Source organism: Pseudophryne corroboree, chromosome 11 (assembly GCF_028390025.1).
Source record: "Pseudophryne corroboree isolate aPseCor3 chromosome 11, aPseCor3.hap2, whole genome shotgun sequence".
In the NCBI taxonomy this organism is placed as follows: domain Eukaryota; kingdom Metazoa; phylum Chordata; class Amphibia; order Anura; family Myobatrachidae; genus Pseudophryne; species Pseudophryne corroboree.
The window spans coordinates 235,435,357-235,457,013 of record NC_086454.1 but is presented as its reverse complement, the minus strand read 5'-3'; the positions used below and the strand labels follow the sequence as shown (position 1 = coordinate 235,457,013).

Genomic DNA, 21,657 nt, shown 5'->3' with positions numbered 1-21,657 from the left:
TGTCTTTTGAACATCACTGCTAATTGTGTTATTGCACCAGAGTATTCTCCAGTTAGAAAATATACGCTGTTATAAGACTGTTTTATGATTCTATAGTAGTTCATGTTTGATGTCTTTTCTCTGTCTAAACATCCCACACCACCAGTAGCTGCTCAAAATGCCAGTTGCCAGTGGCTTTTGTATGTATGAACATTCTCTCAATGTACATTGCTGCATTATACGTCAGCACTTTGTAGTACAAGACAAGTCTTGTGTTGCATTTTTTAGAGATGAGCGGGTTCGGTTTCTCTGAAACCGAACCCGCACGAACTTCATGTTTTTTTTACGGGTCCGAGCAGACTCGGATCCTCCCGCCTTGCTCGGTTAACCCGAGCGCGCCCGAACGTCATCATGACGCTGTCGGATTCTCGCGAGACTCGGATTCTATATAAGGAGCCGCGCGTCGCCGCCATTTTCACACGTGCATTGAGATTGATAGGGAGAGGACGTGGCTGGCGTCCTCTCCATTAGAAATTAGATTAGAAGAGAGAGAGAGATTGTGCAGAGTCAGACAGAGTTTACCACAGTGACCAGTGCAGTTGTTGTTAGTTAACTTTTATTTATTTTAATATAATATATCCGTTCTCTGCTATATCCGTTCTCTGCCTGAAAAAAAACGATACACAGCAGCAGCCAGTCACACAGTGTGACTCAGTCTGTGTGCACTCAGCTCAGCCCAGTGTGCTGCACATCAATGTATAAAAGGCAAAGCTTATAATAATTGTGGGGGAGACTGGGGAGCACTGCAGGTTGTTATAGCAGGAGCCCCCAGGAGTACATAATATTATATTAATTTAAAATTAAACAGTGCACACTTTTGCTGCAGGAGTGCCACTGCCAGTGTGACTAGTGGTGACCAGTGCCTGACCACCAGTATAGTAGTATATTGTTGTATGTATTGTATACTATCTCTTTATCAACCAGTCTATATTAGCAGCAGACACAGTACAGTGCGGTAGTTCACGGCTGTGGCTACCTCTGTGTCAGCAGTCGGAACTCGGCAGGCAGTCCGTCCATCCATAATTGTATTACAATATATACCACCTAACCGTGGTATTTTTTTTTCTTTCTTTATACCGTCGTCATAGTGTCATACTAGTTGTTACGAGTATACTACTATCTCTTTATCAACCAGTGTACAGTGCGGTAGTTCACGGCTGTGGCTACCTCTGTGTCGGCAGTCGGCAGGCAGTCCGTCCATCCATAATTGTATTATTATTATAATATATACCACCTAACCGTGGTTTTTTTTTCATTCTTTATACCGTCATAGTGTCATACTAGTTGTTACGAGTATACTACTATCTCTTTATCAACCAGTGTACAGTGCGGTAGTTCACGGCTGTGGCTACCTCTGTGTCGGCAGTCGGCAGGCAGTCCGTCCATCCATAATTGTATTATTATTATAATATATACCACCTAACCGTGGTTTTTTTTTCATTCTTTATACCGTCGTCATAGTGTCATACTAGTTGTTACGAGTATACTACTATCTCTTTATCAACCAGTGTACAGTGCGGTAGTTCACGGCTGTGGCTACCTCTGTGTCGGCAGTCGGCAGGCAGTCCGTCCATCCATAATTGTATTATTATTATAATATATACCACCTAACTGTGGTATTTTTTTTTCTTTCTTTATACCGTCGTCATAGTGTCATACTAGTTGTTACGAGTATACTACTATCTCTTTATCAACCAGTGTACAGTGCGGTAGTTCACGGCTGTGGCTACCTCTGTGTCGGCAGTCGGCAGGCAGTCCGTCCATCCATAATTGTATTATTATTATAATATATACCACCTAACTGTGGTATTTTTTTTTCTTTCTTTATACCGTCGTCATAGTGTCATACTAGTTGTTACGAGTATACTACTATCTCTTTATCAACCAGTGTACAGTGCGGTAGTTCACGGCTGTGGCTACCTCTGTGTCGGCAGTCGGCAGGCAGTCCGTCCATCCATAATTGTATTATTATTATAATATATACCACCTAACCGTGGTTTTTTTTTCATTCTTTATACCGTCATAGTGTCATACTAGTTGTTACGAGTATACTACTATCTCTTTATCAACCAGTGTACAGTGCGGTAGTTCACGGCTGTGGCTACCTCTGTGTCGGCAGTCGGCAGGCAGTCCGTCCATCCATAATTGTATTATTATTATAATATATACCACCTAACTGTGGTATTTTTTTTTCTTTCTTTATACCGTCGTCATAGTGTCATACTAGTTGTTACGAGTATACTACTATCTCTTTATCAACCAGTGTACAGTGCGGTAGTTCACGGCTGTGGCTACCTCTGTGTCGGCAGTCGGCAGGCAGTCCGTCCATCCATAATTGTATTATTATTATAATATATACCACCTAACCGTGGTTTTTTTATACCACCTAACCGTGGCAGTCCGTCCATAATTGTATACTAGTATCCAATCCATCCATCTCCATTGTTTACCTGAGGTGCCTTTTAGTTCTGCCTATAAAATATGGAGAACAAAAAAGTTGAGGTTCCAAAATTAGGGAAAGATCAAGATCCACTTCCACCTCGTGCTGAAGCTGCTGCCACTAGTCATGGCCGAGACGATGAAATGCCAGCAACGTCGTCTGCCAAGGCCGATGCCCAATGTCATAGTACAGAGCATGTCAAATCCAAAACACCAAATATCAGAAAAAAAAGGACTCCAAAACCTAAAATAAAATTGTCGGAGGAGAAGCGTAAACTTGCCAATATGCCATTTACCACACGGAGTGGCAAGGAACGGCTGAGGCCCTGGCCTATGTTCATGGCTAGTGGTTCAGCTTCACATGAGGATGGAAGCACTCAGCCTCTCGCTAGAAAACTGAAAAGACTCAAGCTGGCAAAAGCACCGCAAAGAACTGTGCGTTCTTTGAAATCCCAAATCCACAAGGAGAGTCCAATTGTGTCGTTTGCGATGCCTGACCTTCCCAACACTGGACGTGAAGAGCATGCGCCTTCCACTATTTGCATGCCCCCTGCAAGTGCTGGAAGGAGCACCCGCAGTCCAGTTCCTGATAGTCAGATTGAAGATGTCAGTGTTGAAGTACACCAGGATGAGGAGGATATGGGTGTTGCTGGCGCTGGGGAGGAAATTGACCAGGAGGATTCTGATGGTGAGGTGGTTTGTTTAAGTCAGGCACCCGGGGAGACACCTGTTGTCCGTGGGAGGAATATGGCCGTTGACATGCCAGGTGAAAATACCAAAAAAATCAGCTCTTCGGTGTGGAGGTATTTCACCAGAAATGCGGACAACAGGTGTCAAGCCGTGTGTTCCCTTTGTCAAGCTGTAATAAGTAGGGGTAAGGACGTTAACCACCTCGGAACATCCTCCCTTATACGTCACCTGCAGCGCATTCATAATAAGTCAGTGACAAGTTCAAAAACTTTGGGTGACAGCGGAAGCAGTCCACTGACCAGTAAATCCCTTCCTCTTGTAACCAAGCTCACGCAAACCACCCCACCAACTCCCTCAGTGTCAATTTCCTCCTTCCCCAGGAATGCCAATAGTCCTGCAGGCCATGTCACTGGCAAGTCTGACGAGTCCTCTCCTGCCTGGGATTCCTCCGATGCATCCTTGCGTGTAACGCCTACTGCTGCTGGCGCTGCTGTTGTTGCCGCTGGGAGTCGATGGTCATCCCAGAGGGGAAGTCGTAAGCCCACTTGTACTACTTCCAGTAAGCAATTGACTGTTCAACAGTCCTTTGCGAGGAAGATGAAATATCACAGCAGTCATCCTACTGCAAAGCGGATAACTGAGTCCTTGACAACTATGTTGGTGTTAGACGTGCGTCCGGTATCCGCCGTTAGTTCACAGGGAACTAGACAATTTATTGAGGCAGTGTGCCCCCGTTACCAAATACCATCTAGGTTCCACTTCTCTAGGCAGGCGATACCGAGAATGTACACGGACGTCAGAAAAAGACTCACCAGTGTCCTAAAAAATGCAGTTGTACCCAATGTCCACTTAACCACGGACATGTGGACAAGTGGAGCAGGGCAGGGTCAGGACTATATGACTGTGACAGCCCACTGGGTAGATGTATGGACTCCCGCCGCAAGAACAGCAGCGGCGGCACCAGTAGCAGCATCTCGCAAACGCCAACTCTTTCCTAGGCAGGCTACGCTTTGTATCACCGCTTTCCAGAATACGCACACAGCTGAAAACCTCTTACGGCAACTGAGGAAGATCATCGCGGAATGGCTTACCCCAATTGGACTCTCCTGTGGATTTGTGGCATCGGACAACGCCAGCAATATTGTGTGTGCATTAAATATGGGCAAATTCCAGCACGTCCCATGTTTTGCACATACCTTGAATTTGGTGGTGCAGAATTTTTTAAAAAACGACAGGGGCGTGCAAGAGATGCTGTCGGTGGCCAGAAAAATTGCGGGACACTTTCGGCGTACAGGCACCACGTACAGAAGACTGGAGCACCACCAAAAACTACTGAACCTGCCCTGCCATCATCTGAAGCAAGAAGTGGTAACGAGGTGGAATTCAACCCTCTATATGCTTCAGAGGTTGGAGGAGCAGCAAAAGGCCATTCAAGCCTATACAATTGAGCACGATATAGGAGATGGAATGCACCTGTCTCAAGTGCAGTGGAGAATGATTTCAACGTTGTGCAAGGTTCTGATGCCCTTTGAACTTGCCACACGTGAAGTCAGTTCAGACACTGCCAGCCTGAGTCAGGTCATTCCCCTCATCAGGCTTTTGCAGAAGAAGCTGGAGGCATTGAAGAAGGAGCTAACACGGAGCGATTCCGCTAGGCATGTGGGACTTGTGGATGCAGCCCTTAATTCGCTTAACAAGGATTCACGGGTGGTCAATCTGTTGAAATCAGAGCACTACATTTTGGCCACCGTGCTCGATCCTAGATTTAAAGCCTACCTTGGATCTCTCTTTCCGGCAGACACAGGTCTGCTGGGGTTGAAAGACCTGCTGGTGACAAAATTGTCAAGTCAAGCGGAACGCGACCTGTCAACATCTCCTCCTTCACATTCTCCCGCAACTGGGGGTGCGAGGAAAAGGCTCAGAATTCCGAGCCCACCCGCTGGCGGTGATGCAGGGCAGTCTGGAGCGACTGCTGATGCTGACATCTGGTCCGGACTGAAGGACCTGACAACGATTACGGACATGTCGTCTACTGTCACTGCATATGATTCTCTCAACATTGATAGAATGGTGGAGGATTATATGAGTGACCGCATCCAAGTAGGCACGTCACACAGTCCGTACTTATACTGGCAGGAAAAAGAGGCAATTTGGAGGCCCTTGCACAAACTGGCTTTATTCTACCTAAGTTGCCCTCCCACAAGTGTGTACTCCGAAAGAGTGTTTAGTGCCGCCGCTCACCTTGTCAGCAATCGGCGTACGAGGTTACATCCAGAAAATGTGGAGAAGATGATGTTCATTAAAATGAATTATAATCAATTCCTCCGCGGAGACATTGACCAGCAGCAATTGCCTCCACAAAGTACACAGGGAGCTGAGATGGTGGATTCCAGTGGGGACGAATTGATAATCTGTGAGGAGGGGGATGTACACGGTGATATATCGGAGGGTGAAGATGAGGTGGACATCTTGCCTCTGTAGAGCCAGTTTGTGCAAGGAGAGATTAATTGCTTCTTTTTTGGGGGGGGTCCAAACCAACCCGTCATATCAGTCACAGTCGTGTGGCAGACCCTGTCACTGAAATGATGGGTTGGTTAAAGTGTGCATGTCCTGTTTTGTTTATACAACATAAGGGTGGGTGGGAGGGCCCAAGGATAATTCCATCTTGCACCTCTTTTTTCTTTTCTTTTTCTTTGCATCATGTGCTGATTGGGGAGGGTTTTTTGGAAGGGACATCCTGCGTGACACTGCAGTGCCACTCCTAGATGGGCCCGGTGTTTGTGTCGGCCACTAGGGTCGCTTATCTTTCTCACACAGTCAGCTACCTCATTGCGCCTCTTTTTTTCTTTGCGTCATGTGCTGTTTGGGGAGGGTTTTTTGGAAGGGACATCCTGCGTGACACTGCAGTGCCACTCCTAGATGTGCCCGGTGTTTGTGTCGGCCACTAGGGTCGCTAATCTTACTCACACAGTCAGCTACCTCATTGCGCCTCTTTTTTTCTTTGCGTCATGTGCTGTTTGGGGAGGGTTTTTTGGAAGGGCCATCCTGCGTGACACTGCAGTGCCACTCCTAGATGGGCCCGGTGTTTGTGTCGGCCACTAGGGTCGCTAATCTTACTCACACAGCTACCTCATTGCGCCTCTTTTTTTCTTTGCGTCATGTGCTGTTTGGGGAGGGTTTTTTGGAAGGGACATCCTGCGTGACACTGCAGTGCCACTCCTAGATGGGCCCGGTGTTTGTGTCGGCCACTAGGGTCGCTTATCTTTCTCACACAGCTACCTCATTGCGCCTCTTTTTTTCTTTGCGTCATGTGCTGTTTGGGGAGGGTTTTTTGGAAGGGACATCCTGCGTGACACTGCAGTGCCACTCCTAGATGGGCCCGGTGTTTGTGTCGGCCACTAGGGTCGCTTATCTTTCTCACACAGTCAGCTACCTCATTGCGCCTCTTTTTTTCTTTGCGTCATGTGCTGTTTGGGGAGGGTTTTTTGGAAGGGACATCCTGCGTGACACTGCAGTGCCACTCCTAGATGGGCCCGGTGTTTGTGTCGGCCACTAGGGTCGCTTATCTTACTCACACAGCGACCTCGGTGCAAATTTTAGGACTAAAAATAATATTGTGAGGTGTGATGTGTTCAGAATAGGCTGAAAATGAGTGTAAATTATGTTTTTTGAGGTTAATAATACTTTGGGATCAAAATTACCCCCAAATTCTATGATTTAAGCTGTTTTTTAGGGTTTTTTGAAAAAAACACCCGAATCCAAAACACACCCGAATCCGACAAAAAAAATTCGGTGAGGTTTTGCCAAAACGCGTTCGAACCCAAAACACGGCCGCGGAACCGAACCCAAAACCAAAACACAAAACCCGAAAAATTTCAGGCGCTCATCTCTAGCATTTTTGTGACTGACAAATAAATTTCTATGGAAGCAAACGGGATACTAATAATTATTTGTGATTTTGACAAATAATAGTAGAACCTAACTGTCTACTTGTTTGTTTTGTGAACCTGCTATTCCTTTATGAATATTTGCATTGTGTGTGCTAGAAATGTGGCTGGCATGCCTCTTTACTATAGTGTGCTCTTTTAATCAATACTTCAATTGTGTCCTTAACATAAAATCGTTATTGTCTTCCTGCAGGATCGAGTGGTAATCAACAGACTGGACAGTATTTGCCAGGCAGTATTGAAAGGAAAATGGCCCACTACCCGAAGAAACTATGATGGTACCAGTGTGGCATCTTTCTATACCACCAAACTACTGGATAGCTCTGGGGCTGCCATGGAGTACAGTGAGCCAAGTCCACAGGTGGCCACCTGCGTTGCCATCAAGGAAGAACCCAACCAATTGCCACAGATGTCAAAGGTGAAGAAGCATGTACAAGAAAAGGAGTTTACAGTGAAAATCAATGACGTATGTTTATTTTTGGGGTTTTTCTTTTGCCCTGGGACATGGTTGCTGTGTGCAGCATGCTCATTTTCCAATTGGCCGCCTGCTCTATCTTACTATATACACCCTCCCATTTTTGGGGTGGTGGATTTTGCACTGTTTTTGCATATTTTAAGATCGTTGCGCTTGGACTTGTCAAATATTAATATAAAGAAAATCAAAAATATGATTACTTCCCAGCTTTCTTGGATTTGCTGGAAATTTTGTGCTATTATTTGCACTGTATATCGTAAAAGAAAAACTTTTTTGCCTTTTTCTTTTTGGCTGTTTTTGAATATTTTTGGCATGCACATCCACATGCTTTGCAGAGACCTATGTTACATTTAAGCATACGAGTTTTCCTGTAGGCTCATTACATGACATAATCTTTCTTCTGCTGGTAAACGGGGTTCCAGTGGGTGCTTGCTTTGCTTTGCCTTTAAATTAAATGTGTTTGAGTTACTGTTTTGGCAAAATATATGCTCTAATACTGGAAACAGCAGGTTAGTAAGAGATGCTATAAAAAGCACTTCATAGAAAATTCCACCAAAATATATTTAATTGCACAATGCACCTCTCCCCCCCCCCCCCCCCATCGTTATGCAGACACGGGAAAAGACATTGATTGCTAAATATTATATTTTGGGTGGAATGCCAGAAGATAAGCATAAATGCAGAATATCACTAACATGGGATCCAGTCATTCAGTCAACCAGCCTCTCAACATCTGCTGTGGTTGGGATAGACTGTCCTGGCCCCTACCAGCAGCATGTTGTCACTGGAGAATGCTCTACCTGTCTGATAGAAGCTTGCCTCGGGGGGAGCTAGAAGAATTTTGGCTTTCCTTTCTGTAACAGGTTGTATTTTCATTATTATTATTATTATTAGGAATTAAACTTTGGGCTTGATATTTATTGATTGTTGTGGAGCTTTGCGCCTGAGATTCTGTAACAGCAAATTGTATAATTATCAGCTCATATGGTGCTAAATGTTACAGCACAATGTTTTAGTAACCCAGGCATATTCCCTTCCAGGAAAGTGGCTTAAAATTGACATTTCAAAAGCAAGGGATACCACAGAAAAGGCCGCTGGACAGTGAGGAAGGAATGGGACAGCAGCAATATTTGGCTCGACTGCAAGATCTCCAGAATGCATCAGAGACTAGTCTTGTAAACTTTCCCAAATCTACTGCAGCTTTAGGTAACTAGACGGAGTGGGAGACATTCAGACCAGATTGGTTGTAATGAGAACTGATTGTATGATTAGCGGAGAAGTACATTTTTAATATTTTAAATTCCAGTAATCGCAATATATCCATATATCCTTTTTTTTTTTTTTTATTTGTGTGTGGGGGAGGGGGAGGGTACCAGCAAATATTAAGAGTACCGCAGATGTACCCTGGACGGATTGCAGCAGATATTCCAAGTGTGGAATATTCAGTATAGTGACAAGTGTTAGAAACTATTTTATAATTTTAATTGAAAGCACAAAATGTAATTAACATACTAAGTGCTTCCATTAGGTACATCCAGTATGGTGCCTCCAAGTGACAACATGAATGGCATATTGACAGAAACGCAACCGGTTGTCAAGAAAAGAAGAGGTAGAAGGAAGAATGTGGAAGGAGTGGATATTCTATACATGAACAGAAATAAGACACTTAATCATGTGAGTCTAGATGGCTGATGTGAGAAATGGGACTTGCATAAATTTGCTTAGTATAGTTACACTTACTAGTCAAAGTAACATTCTGTTATTTCATGGGCATTAACATTGCTACTTCTCCTCCCAGGAAAAGTAGCAATGTTAAGATTACCAGTCCATAATAGGTGGATATGTGTGCAGTCGAACATTTTGTGATATTTGGCAGCTCATCAACATCTCTGCTAGTTGAAAATGGCCTCATAAAGTATATTGTTATTTCTACTGGGGCCTCCCTTAGACCAGTTCTGACTTCATCCTGTGTTAATAAGGCAGTTCCAAAATGATAACAGAACATTTCAAGGCCTAAACTCTGACAAACCAATGTCAAACGAATAACCTTGATTAATCGTATCTAAGACGCATCCGACTGCTTAGGTTGCTGCTGGCCTTATATCAGCCTCAGTTGTTGGAACCTGATTAACTTTCTGGCTCTGGGGTGAGTTTTACCGAGCTAGCCTCCAGATAACCGTAAAAAAAACAGTGGCGAAAAAAGCATCTTCGTAAAATAAAAACATATAAAGGGAAGTCGTATTTGAATGGACGAGCAGAGGAAGAAAGAGATGGTGGAGAAGAAAAATTAAAATCATGCAAATTGCAGAAGTGTTGTGAGATAGAAATGTTAGTAAGGTAAGGTGGGGGAGCTGAGATGGGGAGAAGGAGAAAATGAGATGTAGTGTAGGGAAGAACTGCAGGCAAGTCAGGGGAGGGATAATGTACCTAAAATCAGCTTGAGGATGAGGAAGATTCACTGTAAGAAAGCCATGGGGCCCAGATAGTAGTAAAATTGTAAGGTCGCTCATGCAGAATGCTGGATATGTATTCAAGTTGATTGTTTCTCTAACATCCTAGTGGATGCTGGGGACTCCGTAAGGACCATGGGGAATAGACGGGCTCCGCAGGAGACAGGGCACTTTAAGAAAGAATTAGGACTACTGGTGTGCACTGGCTCCTCCCTCTATGTCCCTCCTCCAGACCTCAGTTAGAATCTGTGCCCGGCCGAGCTGGGTGCACTTTAGTGAGCTCTCCTGAGCTTGCTAATAAGAAAGTATTTTGTTAGGATTTTTTATTTTCAGAGAGATCTGCTGGCAACAGGCTCTCTGCTACGTGGGACTGAGGGGAGAGAAGCAGACCTACTAACTGCGGATAGGTCATGCTTCTTAGGCTACTGGACACCATTAGCTCCAGAGGGATCGAACACAGGAACGCACCCTTGGTTGTCCGATCCCGGAGCCGCGCCGCCGCCCCCCTCGCAGAGCCAGAAGCCGGCGTGTGAAGCAAGAAGACGTCAAAAGCGGCAGCAGAAGACTCCAGTCTTCATATGAGGTAGCGCACAGCACTGCAGCTGTGCGCCATTGCTCCCACATCAAACCCACACACTCCGGTCACTGTAGGGTGCAGGGCACAGGGGGGGGGGGGGCGCCCTGGGCAGCAATTAAGTACCTCTTGGCATAAAAGGGCATATATACAGTTGGGCACTGTATATATGCATGAGCCCCCGCCATTATTTTACACAAAATCGCGGGACAGAAGCCCGCCGCTGAGGGGGCGGGGCTTCTTCCTCAGCACTCACCAGCGCCATTTTCTCTCCACAGCTCCGCAGAGAGGAAGCTCCCCAGGCTCTCCCCTGCAGATTCACGGTAGAAAGAGGGTAAAAAGAGAGGGGGGGGGCACATAAATTTAGCGCAATATCAGTATATACAGCAGCTACTGGGTAAACACTAAGTTACTTTGTAATTCCTGGGTCATGTAGCGCTGGGGTGTGTGCTGGCATACTCTCTCTCTGTCTCTCCAAAAGGCCTTGTGGGGGTTCTGTCCTCAAATAGAGCATCCCATGTGTGTGTGGTGTGTCGGTACGCTTGTGTCGACATGTTTGATGAGGAAGGCTATGTGGACGCAGAGCAGGTGCAGATGAATGTGGTGTCTCCGCCGATGGCGCCGACACCTGATTGGATGGATATGTGGAAGGTGTTAAATGATAATGTAAACTCCTTGCATAAAAGGTTGGATAAAGCGGATGCCTTGGGATAGTCAGGGTCCCAACCCATGCCTGATCCTACAGCGCAGAGGCCGTCAGGGTCTCAGAAGCGCCCACTATCCCAAATTGTTGACACGGATATCGACACGGATTCTGACTCCAGTGGCGATGATGCAAAGTTGCAGCCTAAAATGGCTAAAGCCATCCGCTACATGATTATAGCAATGAAGGATGTATTGCACATCTCAGAGGAAAACCCTGTCCCTGCCAAGAGGGTTTATATGTTTGGGGAGAAAAGGCAAGAAGTGACTTTTCCCCCTTCACATGAGTTAAATGAGTTATGTGAAAAAGCTTAGGATTCTCCTGACAGGAAAATGCAGATTTCCAAACGGTTACTTATGGCGTATCCTTTCCAGCCAACGGACAGGTTACGCTGGGAATCCTCCCCTAGGATAGACAAAGCTTTGACACGTTTATCTAAGAAGGTAGCCCTGCCGTCACAGGATACGGCCGCCCTAAAAGATCCTGCGGATAGAAAGCAGGAAGGTATCCTGAAGTCCGTTTATACACATTCAGGTACCCTACTAAGGTCGGCAATTGCGTCGGCCTGGATGTGTAGTGCTGTAGCAGCATGGACAGATACTCTGTCTGAGGAGCTTGATACCTTGGACAAGGATACTATATTGCTGACCCTGGGGCATATAAAAGACGCTGTCCTATACATGAGGGATGCCCAGAGAGACATTTGCCTACTGGGCTCTAGAATAAATGCAATGTCAATTTCTGCCAGAAGGGTCCTGTGGACTCGGCAATGGACAGGTGATGCTCAGAAAAGCACATGGAGGTTTTACCTTATAAGGGTGAGGAATTGTTTGGGGACGGTCTCTCGGACCTAGTTTCCACAGCTATAGCTGGGAAGTCAAATTTTTTGCCATATATTCCCTCACAACCTAAGAAAGCACCGTATTACCAAATGCAGTCCTTTCGATCACAAAGAGGCAAGAAAGTCAGAGGTGCATCCTTTCTTGCCAGAGGCAGGGGTAGAGGAAAGAAGCTGCACAATACAGCTAGTTCCCAGGAACAGAAGTCCTCCCCGGCTTCCACTAAATCCACTGCATGACGCTGGGGCTCCACAGGTGGAGCCAGGAGTGGTGGGGGCGCGTCTCCGAAATTTCAGCCACCAGTGGGTTCGCTCACGGGTGGATCCCTGGGCTATACAGATTGTGTCTCAGGGATACAAGCTGGAATTCGAAGTGATGCCCCCTCACCGTTACCTCAAATCGGCCCTGCCAGCTTCCCCCATAGAAAGGGAAGTAGTGTTAGCGGCAATTCACAAATTATATCTCCAGCAGGTGGTGGTAAAGGTTCCCCTCCCTCAACAGGGAAGGGGTTACTATTCCACAATGTTTGTGGTTCCGAAACCGGACGGTTCGGTCAGACCCATATTGAATTTAAAATCCCTGAACATTTACCTGAAAAGGTTCAAGTTCAAGATGGAATCGCTCAGGGCGGTCATTGCAAGCCTGGAAGAGGGGGATTTTATGGTGTCTCTGGACATAAAGGATGCTTACCTGCATGTCCCCATTTATCCACCTCATCAGGAGTACCTCAGATTTGTGGTACAGGACTGTCATTACCAATTCCAGACGTTGCTGTTTGGTCTGTCCACGGCACCGAGAATATTTACCAAGATAATGGCAGAAATGATGGTGCTTCTGCGAAAGCAAGGAGTTACAATTATCCCATACTTGGACGATCTCCTCATAAAGGCGAGGTCCAGAGAGCAGTTGCTGATCAGCGTAGCACACTCTCGGGAGGTGTTACAACAGCACGGCTGGATTCTGAATATTCCAAAGTTGCAGCTGATTCCTACGACGAGTCTGCCCTTCCTGGGCATGATTCTGGACACAGACCAGAAGAAGGTGTTTCTCCCGGAGGAGAAGGCCCAGGAGCTCGTGACTCTGGTCAGAGACCTCTTAAAAACAAAACAGGTGTCGGTGCATCTATGCACGCGAGTCCTGGGAAAGATGGTGGCATCATACGAAGCCATTCCCTTCGGCAGGTTCCATGCGAGGTCCTTTCAGTGGGATCTGTTGGACAAGTGGTCCGGATCGCATCTTCAGATGCATCGGCTGATCACCCTATCCCCCAGGGCCAGGGTGTCTCTTCTGTGGTGGCTGCAGAGTGCTCACCTTCTCGAGGGCCGCAGGTTCGGCATACAGGACTGGGTCCTGGTGACCACTGATGCAATCCTCCGAGGGTGGGGGGCAGTCACTCAGGGAAGAAACTTCCAGGGGCTGTGGTCAAGTCAAGAGACTTGTCTGCACATCAATATCCCGGAACTAAGGGCCATATACAACGCCCTGAGTCAAGCGGAGCCTCTGCTTCGCAACCAACCGGTGCTGATTCAGTCAGACAACATCACCGCAGTGGCTCATGTAAACCGCCAGGGCGGCACAAGAAGCTGGGTGGCAATGGCAGAAGCCACCAGAATTCTTCGCTGGGCGGAGAATCACGTGCAAGCACTGTCAGCAGTGTTCATTCCGGGAGTGGACAACTGGGAAGCAGACTTCCTCAGCAGGCACGACCTCCACCCGGGAGAGTGGGGACTTCATCAAGAAGTCTTCACACAGATTACAAATCGATGGGAACTGCCACAGGTGGACAAGACGGCTTCCCGCCTCAACAAAAACCTACAAAGGTATTGCGCCAGGTCAAGAGACCCTCAGGCGACAGCTGTGGACGCACTAGTGACACCGTGGGTGTTCCAGTCGGTTTATGCGTTTCCTCCTCTTCCTCTCATACACAAGGTGCTAAGAAAAAGAGGAGTGAGAACAATGTTCCGGATTGGCCAAGAAGGGCTTGGTATCCGGAACTGCTAGAAATGCTCACAGAGGACCCATGGCCTCTGCCTCGCAGACAGGATCTGTAGCAACAGGGGCCCTGTCTGTTCCAAGACTTACCGCGACTGCGTTTGACGGCATGGCGGTTGAACGCCGGATCCTAGCAGAAAAAGGCATTACGGATGAGGTTATACCTACGCTGATAAAGGCTAGGAAGGACGTGACAGCAAAGCATTATCACCGTATATGGCGAAAATATGTTGATTGGTGTGAGGCCAGGATGGCCCCTACAGAGGAATTCCAACAGGGCCGTTTCCTTCACTTCCTACAGGCGGGAGTGACTATGGGCTTAAAATTAGGGTCCATTAAGGTCGAGATTTCAGCCCTATCCATTTTCTTTCAAAAGGAACTGGCTTCTCTTCCTGAAGTTCAGACGTTTGTAAAGGGAGTGCTGCATATTCAGCCCCCTTTTGTGCCACCAGTGGCACCTTGGGATCTTAACGTGGTGTTGAGTTTCCTGAAATCTCACTGGTTTGAGCCGCTTAAGACCGTGGAGTTAAAATATCTCACGTGGAAAATGGTCATGCTATTGGCCTTAGCTTCGGCTAGGCGTGTGTCTGAATTGGCGGCTTTGTCATGTAAAAGCCCCTATCTGGTTTTCCATATGGATAGGGCAGAGTTACGGACTCGTCCGAAATTTCTGCCGAAGGTGGTGTCATCCTTTCATTTGAACCAACCTATTGTGGTGCCTGCGGCTACTCGTGACTTGGAGGATTCCAAGTTACTAGATGTAGTCAGGGCTTTGAAGATTTATGTAGCCAGAATGGCTGGAGTCAGGAAAACTGCCTCGCTGTTTACCCTGTATGCATCCAACAAGCTGGGTGCTCCTGCTTCAAAGAAAACTATTGCTCGCTGGATCGGTAACACGATTCAGCAGGCTCATTCTGCGGCTGGATTGCCGCATCCAAAATCAGTAAAAGCCCATTCCACAAGGAAGGTGGGCTCTTCTTGGGCGGCTGCCCGAGGGGTTTCGGCATTACAGCTTTGCCGAGCAGCTACTTGGTCGGGTTCAAACACCTTTGCAAAGTTCTACAAGTTTGATACCCTGGCTGAGGAGGACCTTGAGTTTGCTCTTTCGGTGCTGCAGAGTCATCCGCACTCTCCCGCCCGTTTGGCTGCTTTGGTATATTCCCCATAGTCCTTACGGAGTCCCCAGCATCCACTAGGACGTTAGAGAAAATAAGATTTTACTTACCGGTAAATCTATTTCTCGTAGTCCGTAGTGGATGCTGGGCGCCCGTCCCAAGTGCGGACTTCTTTTGCAATACTTGTATATAGTTATTGCTTAAATAAGGGTTATGTTATGGTTGCATCAGGTTTGTCTGATGCTCTGTTGTTGTTCATACTGTTAACTGGGTAAGTTTATCACGAGTTATACGGTGTGATTGGTGTGGCTGGTATGAGTCTTACCCTGGATTCCAAAATCCTTTCCTTGTACTGTCAGCTCTTCCGGGCACAGTTTCCTTAACTGAGGTCTGGAGGAGGGACATAGAGGGAGGAGCCAGAGCACACCAGTAGTCCTAATTCTTTCTTAATGTGCCCTGTCTCCTGCGGAGCCCATCTATTCCCCATGGTCCTTACGGAGTCCCCAGCATCCACTACGGACTACGAGAAATAGATTTACCGGTAAGTAAAATCTTATTTTTGGGATTTAATTGGGTAGGGAGAGGCTGGGTACCACTAGGGTGTCTCCAGTTCGCAGAAATAGTGCAGTTTGCGGCAATAAGGACATGTATGATTAGCTGCTGTATATGTTTATGTATGTCAGGAATGCATCTAGGCAAAAGGGAGAAAGTAGGGCATTGCGGCATGATAATACCAGTGAGGAAGGCGATGTACGACTAGCCAAAATCTCTGGATTATCAAACATAACCTCCAGTGTCACAAGGGGTTACCTCCTCCCCACAACTCCTTTCAGTAGTTGCTTGAGGAAGAAGGGAAAATAGCATGCAGATGGGAAGGCACTAGATACATGCGTTTTGTCTGTGTTTTCTTTCATTCTTATGCATATAGAAGACTAGGCAGCATTTTGCCTAATGCTTTCCCAGTCTCCAGTGACAGATCCACCCTTTCTCTCTCTCCCAGGCCAGTTCATGGGCCTCCTTAAAGGTTAATTATGAGAAATCAATAGGCCATTAGAGAGATATGAGGCCACAGGAGTTCTTGCGTCAAATACAAAATGTTTCTAAGGGAGTATATTGTGGAGCCGAATTGGGTTGAATAGAACTGACAAAGCTGAAGGTATTTGCGGGAGGGGTCACTGGTAGAAGAGGATGATGATCAGGTAGCCAGTTGGGTCACAGTTAGAAGGAAGAAAAAGAGGGGGAGGCACGACATCTCCGAACTATCAAACCCGAACAAATTTGCCTGATTGGACGAAGAATCGGAGGATGATAGTAAAGAAATGACGGTGCCGGAGGAGACTGCTCCCTCTAGCATCCAGAGGTGCGGTCCCTCTGGCGCGGTTGGGATAAAAGATAGAGAGGTACCTAGTCAAATGGTGGTGGTAGGGGATTCTATCATCAGGAAGGCAGATAGGGCAATCTGCTACCGGGACCGTGATCGCCGTACAGTCTGTTGTCTCCCGGGTGCTCGGGTACGGCACATCGCGGACCGGGTAGATAGATTGTTGGGAGGGGCTGGCAAAGACCCGGCGGTCTTGGTGCACGTTGGCACCAATGACAAAGTTAGCGGAAGGTGGGATGTCCTTAAGAAAGACTATAGGGACTTAGGAAAGAAACTGAAGGCAAGGACATCTAAGGTAATATTCTCGGAATTATTACCCGTGCCACGCGCTAGTCCAGGGAGGCAGAGGGAGATTAGGGAGGTAAATGTGTGGCTTAGGGATTGGTGCAGGAAAGAGGGGTTTGTGTTCCTGGAACACTGGGCGGACTTCTCAGTCAGGCGCCATCTCTTTTGTCGTGACGGATTGCACCTGACTGAGGAGGGGGCAGCGGTGCTGGGGGGAAGGATGGTTAGAAGGTTGGAGGAGATTTTAAACTAGGAGCCTGGGGGGAGGGTTTAGCTAGAAACTACGGGTCATGCAGTGAGAATAGTGGGGACGGCGGTAGTAAACGAAATGGGGGAGAAGTTGGGGGGAGGGTAAGAGCAGGCAGTAAGGTTACTAACATGGGTACTAAAAGGGATTTTACCAAAGCACTAACCAATGACGATTACAGGTCATCCTTGCCACATAAGATGAAAGATGTCCCTAACGCAAGGGAAAATACTTATCTTAGTTGTATGTATGTAAACGCCAGAAGCATTACTGGTAAAAAGGGTGAACTAGAAATACTTGCAGCAAGCAAACAGTATGATATTATAGGCATTACTGAAACTTGGTGGGATGAATCTCATGATTGGACAGTCAATCTAGAGGGCTATACACTGTTTAGGAGAGACAGACTAAATAAAAAGGGTGGAGGGGTGTGTCTGTACGTTAAGCCGTTTTTAAAACCTAATATATGGGAAGATCTTCAGGAGGGGACTGTAGACACTGTTGAGACATTATGGGTAGAAATTGCATGCGGGGAAAAAGGAACAAAAAAGTTAGTATTGGGTGTATGCTATAGGCCGCCTGGTATCAACGCATCTGATGATGAATTGTTACTAAAGCAAATTGAAAAAGCAGCAGGAGTAGGAGACATAGTAGTGATGGGAGATTTTAACTATCCAGAGATAAACTGGAAAAACGATTCATGTGATACTGCTAGGGGCAGTATGTTTTTAAACACACTAAATGATAACTACCTAGTCCAACTAATTGAGGAACCAACTAGGTACAATGCAATCTTAGACCTGGTATTAACAAACAATCAGGATTTGGTATCGGGTATTATAGTAGGGGAACCCATAGGAAACAGCGACCACAATATGGTCACATTCAATATCAGTTTCTACAAACAGCCCTATACTGGCTCAACTAGGACTTTAAACTTTAGCAAAGCCATCTTTGAAATGATGAGGGTATTTTTCAGGGATATTGAATGGGAAGGTTTGTTTTTAGGAAAAAATACTACGGAGAAATGGGAGGTACTAAAATTCCTGCTAGCTAAAAATACACTCAAATATATTCCTATGAGTAGCAAAAAAGGGAATAAAAATCATAAACCGATGTGGCTTAACAAAAAGATTAAGGAACTTATGGGCAAGAAAAGGCGAGCATTTAAAAAATACAAATCTGACGGGGATGCAGTCATTTCAGCACTATAAGGAATGTAACAAAAATTGCAAAAAGGAAATAAGAGCGGCTAAAGTAGAAACTGAAAAACTAGTAGCAAAGGAAAGCAAAGCGAATCCCAAAAAATTCTTTAAATACATTAATAGCAAGAGATTAAAAAAGGAGAGTATAGGCCCTTTGAAAGACAAGTTGGGAGTCTTAAGCAAAAATGATAATGACATAGCGGACACACTAAATGGGGTTTTTTTCAACAGTATTCACTAGAGAGGACCCAATTCAGGGACTGACACACAATCTCAATAATGACAATATCACACTGATAGGTACTTATTTAAGCGAGGAAGTAGTCTGTGACCGATTAAAACATTTAAAGATTAATAAATCACCAGGGCCCGATGGTATTCATCCAAGGGTTCTAATGGAGCTTCACTCTGAACTGGCAAAACCGCTATCTTTGATCTTTGAGGATTCAGTTATATCAGGTATGGTTCCCAAAGACTGGCGTATAGCGGAAGTAGTGCCTATATTCAAAAAGGGAAGTAAAGCTGAACCAGGTAATTATAGACCAGTTAGTCTTACATCTATAGTGGGGAAAGTATTGGAAGGTATTCTAAGAGATAGTATTCAGAAGTTCCTTGAAACCAATAAGGTCATTAAAAGGAATCAACATGGGTTTATGAAGGACAGATCCTGTCAAACCAACTTACTTGGCTTTTATGAAACAGTAAGCGCAAACCTAGATCAGGGTAAAGACGTGGATGTAATCTTTTTAGACTTTGCCAAAGCGTTCGATACTGTACCACACATGAGACTTATATACAAGCTACAAGAATCAGGGATAGGAAGCACAATATGCACTTGGGTCAAAAACTGGTTAGATAATAGGAAGCAGCGCGTTGTGGTTAATGGATCTTTTTCAACTTGGACTGAAGTGCTAAGTGGTGTGCCGCAAGGCTCAGTATTAGGACCGCTATTGTTCAATATTTTCATTAACGACCTAACAGAAGGTCTAGAGAGCATGGTGTCAATTTTTGCAGATGATACCAAATTATGTAAGGCTATAAATACAGAGGAGGATGCCGAGTCTCTTCAGAACGACTTAGTTAAATTAGAAGCTTGGGCAGCCAAATGGAGAATGCGCTTCAACACAGACAAGTGTAAGGTAATGCACTGTGGTAACAAGAACAAAAATTACACCTACCTACTAAATGGGGTAAAATTAGGGGATTCTGTACTGGAAAAGGACTTAGGTGTCCTCATAGATAGCAAGCTAAGAAGTAGTATCCAAAGTAGGACTGCAGCAAAGAAGGCTAATAAGATATTAGCATGCATAAAACGGGGTATTAATGCTAGGGACGAGAGTATTATACTCCCGTTATATAAATCACTAGTGAGGCCACACCTTGAATACTGTGTACAGTTCTGGGCACCATACTACAAAAAGGATATCCTGGAGCTTGAAAAGGTACAGAGGAGGGCGACCAAACTAATTAAGGGCATGGAGACGATGGAATACAAGGAAAGGCTTGAAAGACTAGGCATGTTTACATTGCAAAAGCGGAGACTTAGAGGGGATATGATCAACATCTACAAATATATAAGGGGACAATACACAGAGCTTGCGCGGGACCTGTTTTTGGTTAGATCAACACAGAGGACTCGTGGACACTCGCTCAGGTTAGAGGAGAGGAGATTCCGCACAATACGGCGTAAAGGCTTTTTCACGGTAAGGACAATACGTGTTTGGAATTCCCTGCCCGAGGGAGTTGTAATGGCGGAATCTGTCAACACCTTTAAGAATGGGTTAGATAAATTCCTATTGGAAAAGGATATCCAGGGGTATGGTGCATAGTCATGCATTATAGTTACTATAAATAGGGATAAAATGCAATGGCTGACAGCAGCATCAGTCAGAAATTTTAGTCAAATCATCATGCATAGGACACCACAAATAGGTTGAACTCGATGGACAATTGTCTTTTTTCAACCTCAGATACTATGTTACTATGTTACTATTGGTAGAAACATTTAGAAAAAAGGCCAAACCTATCCTGGAAGGTGGCAAGCTTGGGAAATAAGGCTAAAGGGGAGAGATCCTGGAAGAGTTTGACATTGTGCCTGATCCAGGGATGAAAGGCTTTGAGATCCTGGCTGAGGAGGAAAAGCGCTGCTGTTCAAGAGAGGGGACAGAAGAGGGAGGTTATCAAGCAATCCAAACACCCTGGTGCAATAATCCTCGATAGATAGATAGATAGATAGATAGATAGATAGAATAAGGTGAATCGAAGGATGGGAGGCAGTCTGGAAAGAGGGAGCCTTTGGTCTGGTGGAATCCAAGAAAGGGAATAGGGGAGTGAAAGCCTATGGAAGCAGCTTCTAAATTTACTCATAATGGAAGGTGTGGGTCAGCATGGGCCAGGACAGAAAGAATGGTGGCTAAATAATAATTTGAAAACAGGGCAATCCTAGACCTCTGTTTGCACAGAATGCAGAAACGCAGTCTGGGTTTCCGGCCTGCCAGATGAATCTCATGACATTACACTGGAGATGAGTCAGGAGTAGAAAAGGAATACGAACGGGGAGAGTTTGACAGCGGTAAAGGAAGCAAGGAAGGATATTCATTTTAACAGTGTTCACGTCCGATCCAAGAGATGAAGTGGCAAGGTCAGGTTTCTCTTAAAATATATTGTGAGCAGCGGTGAAAAATTTGTAGAAAAGAGGGAGCCATAGGATGGTATGAGATGAGTACCCAGATATTTCAAAGTGGAAGAGAAACTAAATGAGGACTTAAGGGTTTGGAGCATAGAGGGGTGAATATTTAGTGGGAGTACCTGTGTTTATTTTGAAGTTTAGACTGGCTTCCATAATTGTGTTATTTCAATAATACGGGAGGAAGTGATAAAAGAGGGTTTGTGACCATGATGAGAATGTCATTGGCGTATAAAGCCAGTTCATGATCAGTAGGACCAATTTGAATTCCAGTTATCACCGAGTTTAGACGTAGTCTGGCGGCAAGAGGTTCCATAATCAGGGTAAAGAGGAGAGGAGACAGAGGGCAGGCCTGTCTAATGCTGTTGTGGATAGCGAAAGGAGAGGTGGTGATGGACTGAGGCCAAGGGATTAAAGTATAATAAGGAAATGCCCACGAAAACCAAAGGCTATCAAATGCCTTTTCTGCATCAAAGCCACTGCCAGCGACCTCTCATTAGCTAGATGGATAAGATCAATGACTTTGCGGGTATTATCCTGGCGACCTACAGATGTGTCCACATACACCTTTGCCCAATTTAGCTGTATGG

The 21,657-nt window shown here is 45.7% G+C and overlaps 1 protein-coding gene across 2 annotated transcripts in view; it reads left to right on the top strand.

Annotated features, from left to right (window-relative positions):
* CHD9 (chromodomain helicase DNA binding protein 9) overlaps window positions 1–21,657 on the top strand; it is a 575,583-nt gene that overhangs the window by 546,890 nt on the left and 7,036 nt on the right. Inside the window, exons 33-35 of one of the 2 annotated variants that reach the window (XM_063945309.1) lie at window positions 7,309–7,533; window positions 8,631–8,796; window positions 9,119–9,264. In XM_063945309.1, coding sequence (XP_063801379.1) covers window positions 7,309–7,533; window positions 8,631–8,796; window positions 9,119–9,264 — 537 coding nt within the window. Of the gene's footprint in view, window positions 1–7,308; window positions 7,582–8,630; window positions 8,797–9,118; window positions 9,265–21,657 lie in introns of both variants that reach the window. The other variant, XM_063945308.1, reaches the window with a different exon arrangement.